The sequence below is a fragment of the Pelodiscus sinensis genome, chromosome 3 (assembly GCF_052426305.1).
Source record: "Pelodiscus sinensis isolate ZL-2025 chromosome 3, ASM5242630v1, whole genome shotgun sequence".
NCBI classification, from domain to species: domain Eukaryota; kingdom Metazoa; phylum Chordata; order Testudines; family Trionychidae; genus Pelodiscus; species Pelodiscus sinensis.
Window position 1 is genome coordinate 1,775,025 of NC_143054.1, and position 14,995 is coordinate 1,790,019.

At 59.2% G+C, this 14,995-nt stretch overlaps 1 protein-coding gene across 13 annotated transcripts in view; it reads left to right on the plus strand.

Annotated features, from left to right (window-relative positions):
• Positions 1-14,995, plus strand: part of DTNB (dystrobrevin beta) — a 321,996-nt gene that overhangs the window by 233,416 nt on the left and 73,585 nt on the right. For 9 of the 13 annotated variants that reach the window (XM_075923216.2, XM_075923210.2, XM_075923214.2 and 6 more), the window contains 3 exons: positions 4,036-4,149; positions 9,598-9,694; positions 11,578-11,598. In XM_075923216.2, coding sequence (XP_075779331.1) covers positions 4,036-4,149; positions 9,598-9,694; positions 11,578-11,598 — 232 coding nt within the window. Of the gene's footprint in view, positions 1-4,035; positions 4,150-9,597; positions 9,695-11,577; positions 11,599-12,030; positions 13,177-14,995 lie in introns of those variants that run through there. The other 4 variants (XM_075923212.2, XM_075923215.2, XM_075923217.2 and 1 more) reach the window with 3 other exon arrangements.

Below are 14,995 nucleotides of genomic sequence, written 5' to 3' on the forward strand. Positions count from 1 at the left end.
ACCCCCCAAGCATGAAAAAACTGGCCCGTCTTAGGGCAGAATTTGATGTCAAATGCTTCGTGCTGCTCGTTGCCCTAGGAAGGGGCTCTCAGGGCCTGGGAGTTACCGTGGAAGCTAGGCACGTCCCTCAGGCTCCCGGGTTTGAACATTTTGCTCAAGATGAGTCTCCGTGGGGACTAGGCCCCTGAGAACTGTGGGGCTCCAAGAACTCACTCGCCGGCAGAGGGCCCAGCGCAGAGACTCCTGGAAGCCGCTGCAGTCCCAGCCCCAAAGAGCTTGTCCTTTAGAGCCCGCCTGCTGTCGGATGCACCAATCGGATCCTAGCGCTTTAGTAAATGGGGGGCCAATGGGTGTGGGGAGAGCGGCGCTTGGGAGGGAACGCGGTTTGAGGAAAGGGAGGGACCTCTCCTGGGCAGCTGGCAGTGTGCGGCATGAATGCGGCCTCTCATGAACCCTCTGGCAGCGGGGTGGAGTGTGCATGGTCCCCTCCTGCGCCCCGCACCCCTCCTGGCCCTGAGCCCCGGCGGGGGGGGGTGGAGTGTGAACGGTCCCCTCCTGCGCCCCGCACCCCTCCTGGCCCTGAGCCCCGGCGGGGGGTGGAGTGTGAACGGTCCCCTCCTGCGCCCCGCACCCCTCCTGGCCCTGCGCCCCGGCGGGGGGGTGGAGTGTGAACGGTCCCCTCCTGCGCCCCGCACCCCTCCTGGCTCTGCGCCCCGGCGGGGGGGTGGAGTGTGAACGGTCCCCTCCTGCGCCCCGCACCCCTCCTGGCCCTGAGCCCCGGCGGGGGGGTGGAGTGTGAACGGTCCCCTCCTGCGCCCCGCACCCCTCCTGGCTCTGCGCCCCGGCGGGGGGGGGGAGTGTGAACGGTCCCCTCCTGCGCCCCGCACCCCTCCTGGCCCTGAGCCCCGGCGGGGGGGTGGAGTGTGAACGGTCCCCTCCTGCGCCCCGCACCCCTCCTGGCCCTGAGCCCCGGCGGGGGGTGGAGTGTGAACGGTCCCCTCCTGCGCCCCGCACCCCTCCTGGCTCTGCGCCCCGGCGGGGGGGGGGGGTGTGAACGGTCCCCTCCTGCGCCCCGCACCCCTCCTGGCTCTGCGCCCCGGCGGGGGGGGGGAGTGTGAACGGTCCCCTCCTGCGCCCCGCACCCCTCCTGGCTCTGCGCCCCGGCGGGGGGGGGAGTGTGAACGGTCCCCTCCTGCGCCCCGCACCCCTCCTGGCCCTGAGCCCCGGCGGGGGGTGGAGTGTGAACGGTCCCCTCCTGCGCCCCGCACCCCTCCTGGCTCTGCGCCCCGGCGGGGGGGGGGAGTGTGAACGGTCCCCTCCTGCGCCCCGCACCCCTCCTGGCTCTGCGCCCCGGCGGGGGGGGGGAGTGTGAACGGTCCCCTCCTGCGCCCCGCACCCCTCCTGGCCCTGCGCCCCGGCGGGGGGGTGGAGTGTGGACGGTCCCCTCCTGCGCCCCGGCGGGGGGGTGGAGTGTGAACGGTCCCCTCCTGCGCCCTGCACCCCTCCTGGCTCTGCGCCCCGGCGGGGGGTGGAGTGTGAACGGTCCCCTCCTGCGCCCCGCACCCCTCCTGGCCCTGAGCCCCGGCGGGGGGTGGAGTGTGAACGGTCCCCTCCTGCGCCCCGCACCCCTCCTGGCTCTGCGCCCCGGCGGGGGGGTGGAGTGTGAACGGTCCCCTCCTGCGCCCCGCACCCCTCCTGGCCCTGAGCCCCGGCGGGGGGTGGAGTGTGAACGGTCCCCTCCTGCGCCCCGCACCCCTCCTGGCCCTGAGCCCCGGCGGGGGGGTGGAGTGTGAACGGTCCCCTCCTGCGCCCCGCACCCCTCCTGGCTCTGCGCCCCGGCGGGGGGGTGGAGTGTGAACGGTCCCCTCCTGCGCCCCGCACCCCTCCTGGCCCTGCGCCCCGGTGGGGGGGTGGAGTGTGAACGGTCCCCTCCTGCGCCCCGCACCCCTCCTGGCCCTGCGCCCCGGTGGGGGGGTGGAGTGTGAACGGTCCCCTCCTGCGCCCCGCACCCCTCCTGGCTCTGCGCCCCGGCGGGGGGGTGGAGTGTGAACGGTCCCCTCCTGCGCCCCGCACCCCTCCTGGCCCTGCGCCCCGGTGGGGGGGTGGAGTGTGAACGGTTCCCTCCTGCGCCCCGCACCCCTCCTGGCCCTGAGCCCCGGTGGGGGGGTGGAGTGTGAACGGTTCCCTCCTGCGCCCCGCACCCCTCCTGGCTCTGAGCCCCGGCGGGGGGGTGGAGTGTGAACGGTCCCCTCCTGCGCCCCGCACCCCTCCTGGCTCTGCGCCCCGGCGGGGGGGTGGAGTGTGAACGGTCCCCTCCTGCGCCCCGCACCCCTCCTGGCTCTGCGCCCCGGCGGGGGGGTGGAGTGTGAACGGTCCCCTCCTGCGCCCCGCACCCCTCCTGGCTCTGCGCCCCGGCGGGGGGTGGAGTGTGAACGGTCCCCTCCTGCGCCCCGCACCCCTCCTGGCTCTGCGCCCCGGCGGGGGGTGGCGTGTGCACGGTCCCCTCCTGTGCCCCGGCGGGGGGGGTGGAGTGTGAACGGTCCCCTCCTGCGCCCCGGTGGGGGGGTGGAGTGTGAACGGTCCCCTCCTGCGCCCCGGTGGGGGGGTGGAGTGTGAACGGTCCCCTCCTGCGCCCCGGTGGGGGGGTGCCAGTGGCCCAGGCCGCCAGAGGAGTCACACACCTGCCTTGTGGGGTCAGAGGGCCAAGAGGGTCTGTGGGTGTCCTCTGTGCACGTCTCAGTCCCCCCGAGCTAACCCTAAGCCCAGCGCTGCCCGGAGTGGAGCAGTGCCCCAGGGCGCGTCCCTGGATACTCGTCCTCAGTTTTCAGCCAGGCCGCTCCATGTGCAGGCACCTTCCCAGGGAACCGAGCTCAGCAGCTGCCCAGCCCTCCGCAGCTCTTCAGCCCTGTCCGAGCCCTTTCCAGTCCAGCCCTGTGCTTGGGCTTTCACATCAAACGGGTCCCCTTCTCGAGGCGTCTGCCAGAGGCCAGTGGGGATCCAGGCCCAGGGCCCCGACTGATGGCAGCCAGGTGCCACTTCCTCTGACAGCCACTTCCCACCCAGCCCTTCCTCTGCAGCCTTACCTCAGGCCGGAAGAGCTCTAACCCTCCCCAGTGCTGCAGAAACCATCTTCTGGTTCTCCCTGCAGCCCCTTCTCTCTGGGCCTGTTGGCTCTGGTTGGCTGGTTCCCTGCACCCTCTCAGGCAGGCTGGAAGCAGGAACTTCACTGCTCCTGTCTGGACAGAGTGCGGCCGGGCCACGAGGCCTCCTGCAGGGGCCTCCAAGGGCCCGCAGCAGCCCCTCGCCAGACCAGACATAGCGGGTAAACCACACGGCAGCTCGGGCTCCTCGGATGCCCAGTAGAAAAGGGGGGCAACCACTTTTTAAAATTTCATTTCTGCTCAATGAAAGGGGGGAGTCATTCACATTTTCGTAGGTGACTTCTTAGCAGTTCCCAATGTGTTTTCTGAGCTCCCGCTGTACTTGTGCGGTTGGGGATGCCTCGTGGCCCGGCTGCACTCTGCATTCCCTTTGTGGGGCCTTAGCTCCATTACCATGCGCTCCTGATGGTTTTCCCATTCCTGCTGAGCTGCCAGAAAGCCGTGTGAGGATGATTATGAAATTAACCAGCGTCCCCACTGCTACTTACGTTGGTTTGGCCTCACTGCAGCAGGAGCAAATAGATCCGAGTGCTTTGACTCCAGACACAGCTCTTCCCCTTATCCGCGCTGCTCTGTTCGCCCCCTACCGCAAAGGGTGTGAAGGGACAGCGCAGGCGTCTGCTTCATTTCATACTTGGCATCTTTCCGATGAGGAAACACTGCCTGGTGCGGTGGCAATGTGGGGGTCTGTGCTACGTCCCACTGCTGGGCCTGGGCCCACGCCTACGGCCTCCTCATGGGAGGGAATGAACTGCCCTGCCCTGCCCTGCCCTGCTGCTGCTGCAGAGCTGTGGAGAAAGCAAGTCTGGGGCTTTCCTCCAGCATGAGCACGTGTCTGACCTATCGCCTCCCTTCTTGTCTCCTTATTCAACAGAGAGATACTGCAGGAGATTCAGCGCCTCCGGCTGGAGCATGAGCAAGCCTCCCAGCCGACCCCCGAGAGAGCCCAGCAGAACCCAACGTTGCTGGCAGAACTCAGGCTGCTACGGTAAAAAAAATCTAAAACTTGACAGCATGTGACATATTGTCCCTTCGCCGTGTGGCCTGCGCTCTTGGAAACCCGGCACCGGGCGCAGGGCGCTCACGGAAACCTGGTACCGGGCGCAGGGCACTCACGGAAACCTGGTACCGAGTGCAGGGCGCTCTTGGAAACCCGGCACCGGGCGCAGGGCGCTCACGGAAACCTGGTACCGGGCGCAGGGCGCTCACGGAAACCCGGTACTGAGTGCAGGGCGCTCACGGAAACCTGGTACCGGGCGCAGGGCTCTCTTGGAAACCCGGCACCGGGCGCAGGGCGCTCTTGGAAACCTGGAACCAGGCGCAGGACGCTCGTGGAAACCTGGAACCGGGCGCAGGGCGCTCTTGGAAACCTGGTACCGGGCGCAGGGCGCTCTTGGAAACCTGGAACCAGGCGCAGGACGCTCGTGGAAACCTGGAACCAGGCGCAGGACGCTCGTGGAAACCTGGAACCAGGCGCAGGACGCTCGTGGAAACCCGGCGCAGGGCGCTCGTGGAAACCCGGCGCAGGGCGCTCGTGGAAACCCGGCACCGGGCGCAGGGCGCTCGTGGAAACCCGGCACCGGGCGCAGGGCGCTCTTGGAAACCTGGTACCGGGCGCAGGGCGCTCGTGGAAACCCGGCACCGGGCGCAGGGCGCTCACGGAAACCTGGTACCGGGCGCAGGGCGCTCTTGGAAACCTGGAACCGGGCGCAGGGCGCTCTTGGAAAGCTGGTACCGAGCGCAGGGTGCTCACGGAAACCCGGTACCGGGCGCAGGGCGCTCGTGGAAACCCGGCACCGGGCGCAGGGCGCTCTTGGAAACCCGGTACCGGGCGCAGGGCGCTCACGGAAACCTGGAACCGGGCGCAGGGCGCTCTTGGAAACCTGGCACCGGGCGCAGGACGCTCGTGGAAACCTGGCACCGGGCGCAGGGCGCTCTTGGAAACCCGGCACCGGGCGCAGGGCGCTCGTGGAAACCCGGCACCGGGCGCAGGGCGCTCTTGGAAACCTGGTACCGGGCGCAGGGCGCTCGTGGAAACCCGGCACCGGGCGCAGGGCGCTCGTGGAAACCCGGCACCGGGCGCAGGGCGCTCGTGGAAACCCGGCACCGGGCGCAGGGCGCTCGTGGAAACCCGGCACCGGGCGCAGGGCGCTCGTGGAAACCCGGCACCGGGCGCAGGGCGCTCGTGGAAACCCGGCACCGGGCGCAGGGCGCTCGTGGAAACCCGGCACCGGGCGCAGGGCGCTCGTGGAAACACGGCACCGGGCGCAGGGCGCTCGTGGAAACCCGGCACCGGGCGCAGGGCGCTCACGGAAACCTGGTACCGGGCGCAGGGCGCTCTTGGAAACCTGGCACCGGGCGCAGGGCGCTCACGGAAACCTGGCACCGGGCGCAGGGCGCTCTTGGAAACCTGGCACTGGGCGCAGGGCGCTCTTGGAAACCTGGAACCGGGCGCAGGGCGCTCTTGGAAACCTGGAACCAGGCGCAGGACGCTCGTGGAAACCCGGCACCGGGCGCAGGGCGCTCTTGGAAACCTGGAACCGGGCGCAGGGCGCTCTTGGAAACCTGGAACCAGGCGCAGGACGCTCGTGGAAACCCGGCACCGGGCGCAGGGCACTCGTGGAAACCCGGCACCGGGCGCAGGGCGCTCGTGGAAACCCGGCACCGGGCGCAGGGCGCTCGTGGAAACCCGGCACCGGGCGCAGGGCGCTCGTGGAAACCTGGAACCAGGCGCAGGACGCTCGTGGAAACCCGGCACCGGGCGCAGGGCGCTCGTGGAAACCCGGCACCGGGCGCAGGGCGCTCGTGGAAACCCGGCACCGGGCGCAGGGCGCTCGTGGAAACCCGGCACCGGGCGCAGGGCGCTCGTGGAAACACGGCACCGGGCGCAGGGCGCTCGTGGAAACCCGGCACCGGGCGCAGGGCGCTCGTGGAAACACGGCACCGGGCGCAGGGCGCTCGTGGAAACCCGGCACCGGGCGCAGGGCGCTCGTGGAAACCCGGCACCGGGTGCAGAGCTTTACTGGAAATCCATGAGAACTCTAAGGAGCCATTTGAAATCTTTGTGCTGGCGATTGTTGAAAGCTGGCAGCTGGCCTTGTGCGGACTGATGGATGAACCGTCCTGCCAGCAAGTGGGGTGGGAGCGCAGGGATATGCTCCACCCGCCGCCCACCCCGCCGGTGCTCGAGCCTGGGAGTGGGGTTGGGTCAGGGGGTCCTGTCCCTCTCCACCTGTCTGGCCCCAGAAGAGTGCAAGATGGGCAGAGTGAGACACGTCCCTGCGCTCCGACCCCACACCACAGCAGCAGCAGTGGGCAGTAGGCAGAGCAGGGCAAACACTGGGGCCAGAGCAGAGCAGGGGCTGGGTGGAGGCTGGGTGCCGGGTGGATGACCCATAGCCCACCCAGCCCCGCCCATGGCTCAGCCCCTGTCCTAAAGTGGATCTGAAGTGGGTGGACAAAATGTCCAGGCCACGGAGCTGCCAGATCCAGCTCACGGCCCAGCCCCTTGCCGGCCTCACCCCCGCACCGTGCAGAGCAGCTGGCTGCAGGGGCCCTGTGTTTCTCTGAGCACCACGAGCTAGGGGAGGGGGAGGGACTTCATTCACTGCCCCGCCTCCAGCACAATCTCGCAGCTCCCATTGGCCGGCTTCCTGCCTCTGCGGTCATGCAGTACGCGAAGCGCTTAGACAGCACATGGCCACTGCAGCCTCTGCCCCACCTAACCCAAACCCTCTGTGCCCCTGCTCCTGCACCCAGGCCTCCTCCCAGACTCTGCACCCCAATTCCATGCCCCAGGTCACAACCCAGATCCTTGTGTAACCCGCACCTGCAGGCTGTGGTTCACTGCCCCATGGAGGGCACTTAGCCCCCTGACAGAGGGAGGAGGAGTCTGAGCCGCAGCCTGAGCGGAGAGCCAGCTGTCTTTTAGCTCAAGCTGTAGCGGCTCTGGCGCTAAGCTCCAGAGGTCCCAGGCTGGGTTCCATCTGTCGGCGCTACGCCTGCACCCCTCCGGCACTTCCCCCCGGTCACAGCCCCCTCACGGACCCTGCACCCTCCTCCAGCTCAGCATCCTCTCTTGCACCCACACCCCTCCTAATGCTGCCCCCCAATCACCTGCACCCTCTCCTATGCCCCTGCCCAGGCCACATGCCCCTCCTTCAGGACAGAATCCCCTTCTACGCCCATACCCCCTCCAGCACCTCACGTCCCAATCCCCCGCCCCAGACCACAACCCCCTCCTTCACCCAAACTCCCTCCCAGAGCCTGCACCCCCTGCAACGGTAGTTTGAGTTAGGAGCTTTAATTCGAACTACCTAGTCCGGGCCGCGTGTAGCTACGGGCAGGGAGTTCGAACTACGGGGCATTTAAAAATGGCGGCTCCCGGGAACATGCAAATAAAGCCTGGGATATTTAAATTCTGGGCTTCGTTTGCAAGTTCGAATGCCGACATTAGCCACCCTAGTTCGAACTAGGGGGCTAGCGTAGACAGACCCTTACAGCCTGAGCTCGGACACTCCCCAGCCCTCTAGCAGGGCTCTCACTCTTTGCGTAAGGCGGGCCAGTCCCGTCCGTGCCTCTCGGTGCATCGCTGACCAATAGTTCTGTTTTCTCGCTTGCTGGTAACATCGCAAGAGCACACTTCCCAGTCTGTGAGCAAGGGGGCTGGGTCCGGGGTCTCTGTGCTCTTCTCTGAGTGCTTGTTCCTGTTGATTCCAATCAGGTGTGTGCGCACCACACACACCAACCAACATCAGAAACTCTGTCCGCTAGCAACCCCCATTGGGCTGGCTGGGGAGCCCCCTAGATTGGTGCCTTATGGCGTTTTATCTGACCCTGCCAATCCAGCCCCCTCCTTCAGTTCCTTCATACCATCCGTGGCAGTACTGGAACAGTCTCTCGCTTGCAAGCTGCACTTTTCCCTGGGCTGATAGCAGTTAATTAGTTGTATTTCCTGTTCACCTCAGTTGGAGTCTTGTGTCCAGTTCTGGGCACCACGTTTCAGGAAAGATGGAGGAATTGGAGAAGGTCCAGAGAAGAGCAACCAAAATTTGTAAAGATTTTGAAAATATGACCTGTGAGGGAAGACGGAAAGAATCGGGTTTGTTTATGAGGACAAAACAGTTTTCAAGTATCTAAAAGATTGTTACAAGGAGAAAGGAGGAAAAACTGTTCTCCTTAACCTCTGGTGAGAAGACAAGAAGCAATGGGCTTACACTGCAGTAAGGGAGTTAGGAAAATTAACTGTCAGGGGGGTGAAACACTGGAATAAATTGCCTGGGGAGGTTGCAGAATCTCCGTCCCTGGGGATATTTCAGAGCAGGTTGGACAGACGCCTGCCAGGGATGATCTGGAAGGTGCTGGGTCCTGCCATGAGGGCCGGGGACTGGACTTGATGACTCTTGAGGTCCCTTCTAGCTCTAGTGTTCTAGGATTCTATAATGAACTTTCTCTCCTCCAAGTGCTTCAGAATGGCTTCTTTGAGGCCCCATTCCATGATCTTTCTGGGGACTAAGGGGAGGCTGAACAGTCTGCACTTCCCCCGATGATTCTTCTTTTTCAAAATCTGGACTCTACATTTGTCTTTTTCCAATTGTCCGGCAGCTCCCTCGATCGCCACAGGTTCTCAGAGATAACGCCAATGGCTCTGCAGTCACGTCAGCACCCTCGGGTGTGGCGCATCTAGCCCCAGGGACTTGTGCTTGTCTCCCTTCTCTAAATAGCCCGTAACCTGTTCTTCCATAGCAAGGGCTGCCCGCCTCCTCTGTGCTGCCCAGTAGAGCAGTCTGGAGGAGACTTCTCAATTCTCCTTGAAAATGCAAACAGACCAAACACAAAGCCACTTTTCTCTCAGGCCTGTTAAACGCGAGACTCTCATTTTAGCAGACTTCACACTGTCTGATACCCAGAAAGAAAAAAATCCTTCTCTAATTGCAGATTGTTTTGTGTTGTGTTACATGTACATGGGCTCTTTCCAAGCAAATGCTTCACAATTTGTATGTCAGGTCATTGGACAGAAACACCTCTGTAAACTCCCAGGTCACGTTAATGGCTTGCTTCTAGCACTCAGTACTCCTATTCATTTCTTGGTGCGTCAGTCTGACTTGTCTTAAAGATCTGCTGAATGCTTAGGTCTGACAGGATCATTAAGAAGATGCTGGCTTCCTTTCCAAATTGCATTATTAAAAAAAAGTGCTTCCCGCTTTATAATTGGGGCTTTGTGTGTCTGTTTCATAGGGGGAAATATGATCATTGCATGTCATGTTACAAAAGAAGTGGGGGTTAGGGTTTGCTCTGATTTTGTTAACTTTCAGGGGGAGTATTAAACGTAGTGAACTATGGTATGTGTACCAGGTAGCCAGCCCTGTGAATTGCCCTGAGTGTCTTGGAAACAACAGAGTTTCTTTTAACGCTTTCTTCCATGTCACTTGAACAGGCAGAGAAAGGATGAGCTAGAGCAGAGGATGTCTGCACTTCAGGAGAGCCGAAGGGAGCTGATGGTACAGCTTGAAGGACTAATGAAACTGCTCAAGGTAAACACCTTTGTCTCGAAATGCAAAGTCTTTCTCCCTTCCTTCCTTCCTCTCTCCCTTCCTTCCTTGTGCCTGGGCTTTGCTCTCACCCAACTCCTACATCGCCAGTGTCATTACTGCCTCGGTGATCATGTTTGGATAATCTTGTGAACAACAGAGTGGAATTGTAAAAAGCCACTTCCACATTGGGTCTGCGGATTGGGAAGGGTGGTTAATGTGTGATTACGGTCACAAGCTGCTTCCTGCAATAGAGTTGTTACCTTGGCATTGGAAAAAGTTCAGAAAAGGGCAACTGAAATGGTCAGGAGGTTAGAACAGCTGCCTTGTGAAGAGAGATTAAAGTGAAGAAGGAAGAGTTATTTACTTGTCCCCATGACATAAGAACTAGGGGTCACCAAATGAAATTAATAGGTAGCAGGTTTAAAACAAACCAAAGGAAGTTTTTCTTCACGCAGCGCACAGTCAACCTGTGGAACTCCTCGCCAGAAGATGTTGTAAAGGCCAAGAATTTACAGGGTTCAGAAAAGAACTAGAGAAATTCATGGAGGATAGGTCCATCAATGGCCGGACAGGGCTGGTGTCCCTGGCCGCTGTTTGTCAGTCTGGGAATGGGCAACAGGGGAGGCATTCCCTCTGGTACACCTGGCACTGGCCGCTGTTGGCAGACAGGACACTGAGCTAGATGGACCTTTGGTCTGACCCCGTCTGGCTGCTCTTATGTTCTTAATACCCACAGGTTTGAGGAGGAGGAGGGAGAATAGATTTACTGATTGACTAACCAGTCACCTATCAACTACACTTGTCCCTGTGTTACAATGGAATGTTCCAGGCTTAGCCTGAAAACATTTGGAAGCTACAGCTGCTGCATTGCAGACTGTGGCTTCCCGCCTGGCTGGCAGTGAGAGCCAAAAAAAAAGTGTCACGCTAGTTCCCCATTGCCTGCATTAGAACCTGTCTGCTTTAGTGTGAGATTCGTGGTGTTGGCTCTGAGCTAATGTCCCCTTCCATTGCTCTGCTTTGGTGTCTGACATGGTAACAACTTGCCTTTTCTAGCTTGATCCGGACAGGTCGCTGTGGGCCAGTGATGGGCGGCGGCGTTCTGACAAAGACTGAAAGTGCCACAGCGCCGTTAAGCTGGTCTGTCCCGACAGGTCCATGGCTAACATTTATGGACTCTGAGAGGGATTAGCTGTGTCCTGCTTCGATGACAGGTTGCAGGCTCCACAGTGTGCAGGTGCCAAACAGACCAGTGGTGGATCGCCTGAGTCCAGGGGAGACGCTGAGGGTTGGAAGGGATTTTGGGGAGGGAAGGGATCACTCTGAGATCTGCTTCAATGCATTCAACCTCCATAAGAAGTGGGCTGTGCCCACAAAAGCTCATGGTATTATTTATGTTTCTGTTAGTCTCGAAGGCAGCGGCGCCCGCGGGTGCCGTGGCGCCCGCTGGGACATTTATGTGCACCCGCCTAGCACCGCCCCTGGGAGCACGGCGCATGCGCAGCCCCTGCCCCTGGGTACGTGGCGCATGTGCAGCCCCACCCCCGTGCGGCCCAACAGCCCCGTGCGGCGCCCGCCACCCAAAAAGATTGGGGACCACTGCTCTAAGGTGCTACAGGATAAGTGCTGGTTATTTAGTTACAGACTAAAAGGGCTACCCCTCTGAGACGTCCCATAGCAAGGTGCACATTATAGGCGTGGACAAATGGCATCTTAGCTTTCTCCTCACGGCAACTGTGTCTTTGTTCAGGGTGCATCTACAGATGTTTCTGCAATTTACCATCTGCTTGTTCTTCCGTTTCTTCTGCTGGGTGTGTTTCCTTTAACATGATGATTAATAAATCTTTGTTTCTCTTTTCACCTTTTTCTGTTGCCGACGTTTATAGGAAGAAGAGCAAAAGCAGGCAGTAAGTTGATTTCAGTGTGTGGTTAATATAACTTGGGGAGAGGGGTGCTGCATGAAAACACAACTGTTGTCCTGTTGGGATTGTATGCAAATGAGCGTGCATTACTTTTTCCTTGTGGCTAGCATAAAGTCGTTGATAGGAGGCCTTTCCCGTTTTTCAAGTTCCAAAGCAGAACTCCTCAGTTCCCAGGCAGCATGTTCTTACTATAGTGCTGTGCGCTTCTTCCCTCCCCTTGGAGACTCAGTTGAGTGCCGTGCCTTGCCGACCCACCAGCAAGAGTATTTTTGTTTTCTTCGCAAAGCGCCTGCTGAAGCAGATTGGAAAGGCAGATTCTCACCTCGCTGTATTCCATGCCCTGAGGTTTCTCCGCAGTGTTTGATAGCTTTCTTACCTCTTGGAATAACCTGGAATTTGCCTGATTTCCATGTATAGGTCCATGCATGAAAACTGATTTTGATCCTCTCAGCATTGCTTCATGCCATGTAGCCTCAATGTCGCCTCGCTGGACTCGTCCTTTTACACTCATTGCAAACAGACTGTGCAGACCGTTAGGAGACGCGATTGCCTTTGCTTTGCTAGTCTTTTCACTTCCACTCCAGCTAAAATGTAACTCCGGTGTTAGTTTTGTGAGGCACTCCAGAGGGAGCCCTTTTTCTCTTTTAAGGAACAGCAGCTCACCCCAGCTGCTCTTGTCTGTGCATCTGGCCTTCTGAACTTTAACCCCATGTTCACTGGGGTGGTTTATCTGGCACAGATACTGTACGCAGCTTTAAAATACTCAGAGAACTGACTTTTGCAGGGTGATGTACCTTTGGGCACAGCTTGTATCGGTGAACCTCTGAGTCAGCTGCATGTGCTGGGGTTGGCCCTGCTTGTGCTGAAGTTCGATCCTCTCTAGATCCAGCCACAGCGTCCAATACGAAGTCCTATCCCTGGCATTCTGCCAACAAGCTGTCCCCTTAGGAATGGGCGAGTTGGCCCCAAACAGGCCTGTGCAGAATATTTCTTGGGGAAAGAAGAACCCCAAGACATGCAGACAAGGTCTGAACTCCTCCCCCCGTCCCCCATGCACGCGGAACATTGCCATGTCCTGTTCGCAGACTCGGGATAACTGTCCGGAAGAGACATTTCCACGGACGTGTAGCACAGTGTACGCTTGTTTGCCCAGCACCGCAGCTTCCTTCCTGGCCATTGTTACTTGGCTTGCCTCCGTGGGAGGGAGGGGTTGTGTGCTCACTCCAGTTACATGTGGCCAGCTGGTTTAGCAGACCTTGATTTCACTGTCCTGTGCGGTATTTGTACCAGTTCGATAAATATTTAGCACCTGCTACATGAGCAACAACTTTGCCAAGTTCACGTACCAAAGGGAATTTGTAAAATAAAGGTGGAAGGATGCACGCTCTGCTCATCAGCTGGGCGGGCCGGATCCTGCCCCCAGGCCTGAGTGTGCCCAGCCCTGGTGCAGAGTCTCTGGTTCGGGCCTCACCTCTTGCAGGAGGCATAACGCTCCAGGCTGCCTGTCTCTACTAGCATTATGGAAACTCTTTGTAGTATGAAAATAAAAACAAACGAAGAGACTCCCCGTTTGTCTTTCCTTCTGTCTGACGTACACAGATCCTGAGCTGCCAGTGTTTGGGAGGGGGAATTTGGGAGGCAGGGCAGGACATTACATCACTGCATCGCCCCAGTTGACAGGACATTACGTCACTGCATCGCCCCAGTGCTTTGGAATGTAGCGTTTCTGAGGCAACACGGCTACGAACCAGCAATAACCTAACTTAGACAACAAAAGTCACGTTAGTAATTTGCATTAGATGCATCTGAGTGCTGGGCCTGACTTGCAGGTTGCAGCGCTTTCATCTGCCCTGCCATTTCCAGCATGCGCTGCTCTGCTCTCCTCAGAGCCGCTGAAACGCGGGCGCTGCAGCACCGTCTCCCAGGAGCAGTCGTTCTCGGGAAGAGGGGGTGGGCAGGGTGCTTCTCCGCACTGACGGCCAGAGGAAAGGGACGCTTTGGTTCTTCAGGCAGAATCCCCTGAGCCATATTGGCTTCTCTGCTACTTGGACACATTTCCTGTCATCCTTTATTCCAAGCACAACACTAGAGGATAGAAGGCCTCAGGGACGCTGCCATCTTGAAATCTCCTCCGCTGCAGCAAATAAGTTTAAATTCGTTTCAGGCACTTAATTGACCTGGAGCTGCTCTGCCAGTTTTGTAGGTTTTACTGTCACAATGGGTTTGTCGCCTGGCTTGGGTCCTTTGTAAGGCTCTCTCAGACAGGAAGACTGTCACGTGCACACAATCAACTGAAAAGGCAGAGAAGTGTTTCCCGACAGCTTCGAGCTGTAATTACCTTAGGTAGCATTTGTCATAAAACTAGGTCAAAAGCTGCCAGCCAGAAGTGAAGCTGGCTGTGTCCCTTTAAGAGGTAGCAATCGCGGCTTAGAAGCTTATGCAAAGCGACCATTCCACAGGGCTGTCTGGAATCAGGTGCCTCTGTACCCAGTGATACTTTGCCCTGCATGCGCTCCAAATAGAGTCTGAAACAGGCATGACTTTGTTCACATTCATGTTTTTTCAGCCTTTTCCCTCACTGAGAACTGCCCAATGCCAAGTTTCAGCTTCCAACTATCATTTTAACACAGCTCCGTACAAAAGGAGTGTGGCTAGAATCGTTTTAGTCTTGGAACTCAAAAATAGCTGGAGAGACTGCTCAGATTTTGAAACCAGATTCCCCTTCCAAAAGAGATCCAGAGAAGACATTTTACTTCTAAGCAGTGATTCTTAGGAGGGTATTATTGTATGTAAAAACAGGACTAGACTTGAAACGGATTCAGAACCTCCACTCTAGAAGTCACCTCTGTGCAAAGTCCCAGGGGTGAAATAGTTCTGCCGTGGATCATTTATGGAGAGTTCCGAGCTGGTTGTGCTGAAAGGGGGTCTCATACTCAGAGAAGTGGAAAATTATGAGATTTGTTTTACCTTAAAAGTATTATTTATTCTTCCCGTTTGATTCGAATACAGTAATTCCTCATTTAACACTATAGATCTGTTTCCAAAAATGATCGTGTTAAGTGAAAACATGCTATGCGGTGTCAATTTTCCCACTGAAAATAATGGAAAAGGTGGGGGGTGCATTTCAAGCGGGGATGTCTGTTGGGACCGGGACATAAGGTTTGGGGAGAAAGGGGATTGGGTTACAGCAGGGAGGGGAGGTGTTTGGCTCTGGGGGAGGGAAGGGAAGGAGAGGGGAGGGGGATTGGGTTGGGAGTATGCCCCTGTGATGGGTCTGCCGGGACCTGCACTGTGTCCAGCGAGGGGGGGGTCACCGGGGAACAGTGCGGCGAGCAGCGAACCCTCCACCGCTTTGCAGGGAGGCGGGGGGAAGCCCTGCGCA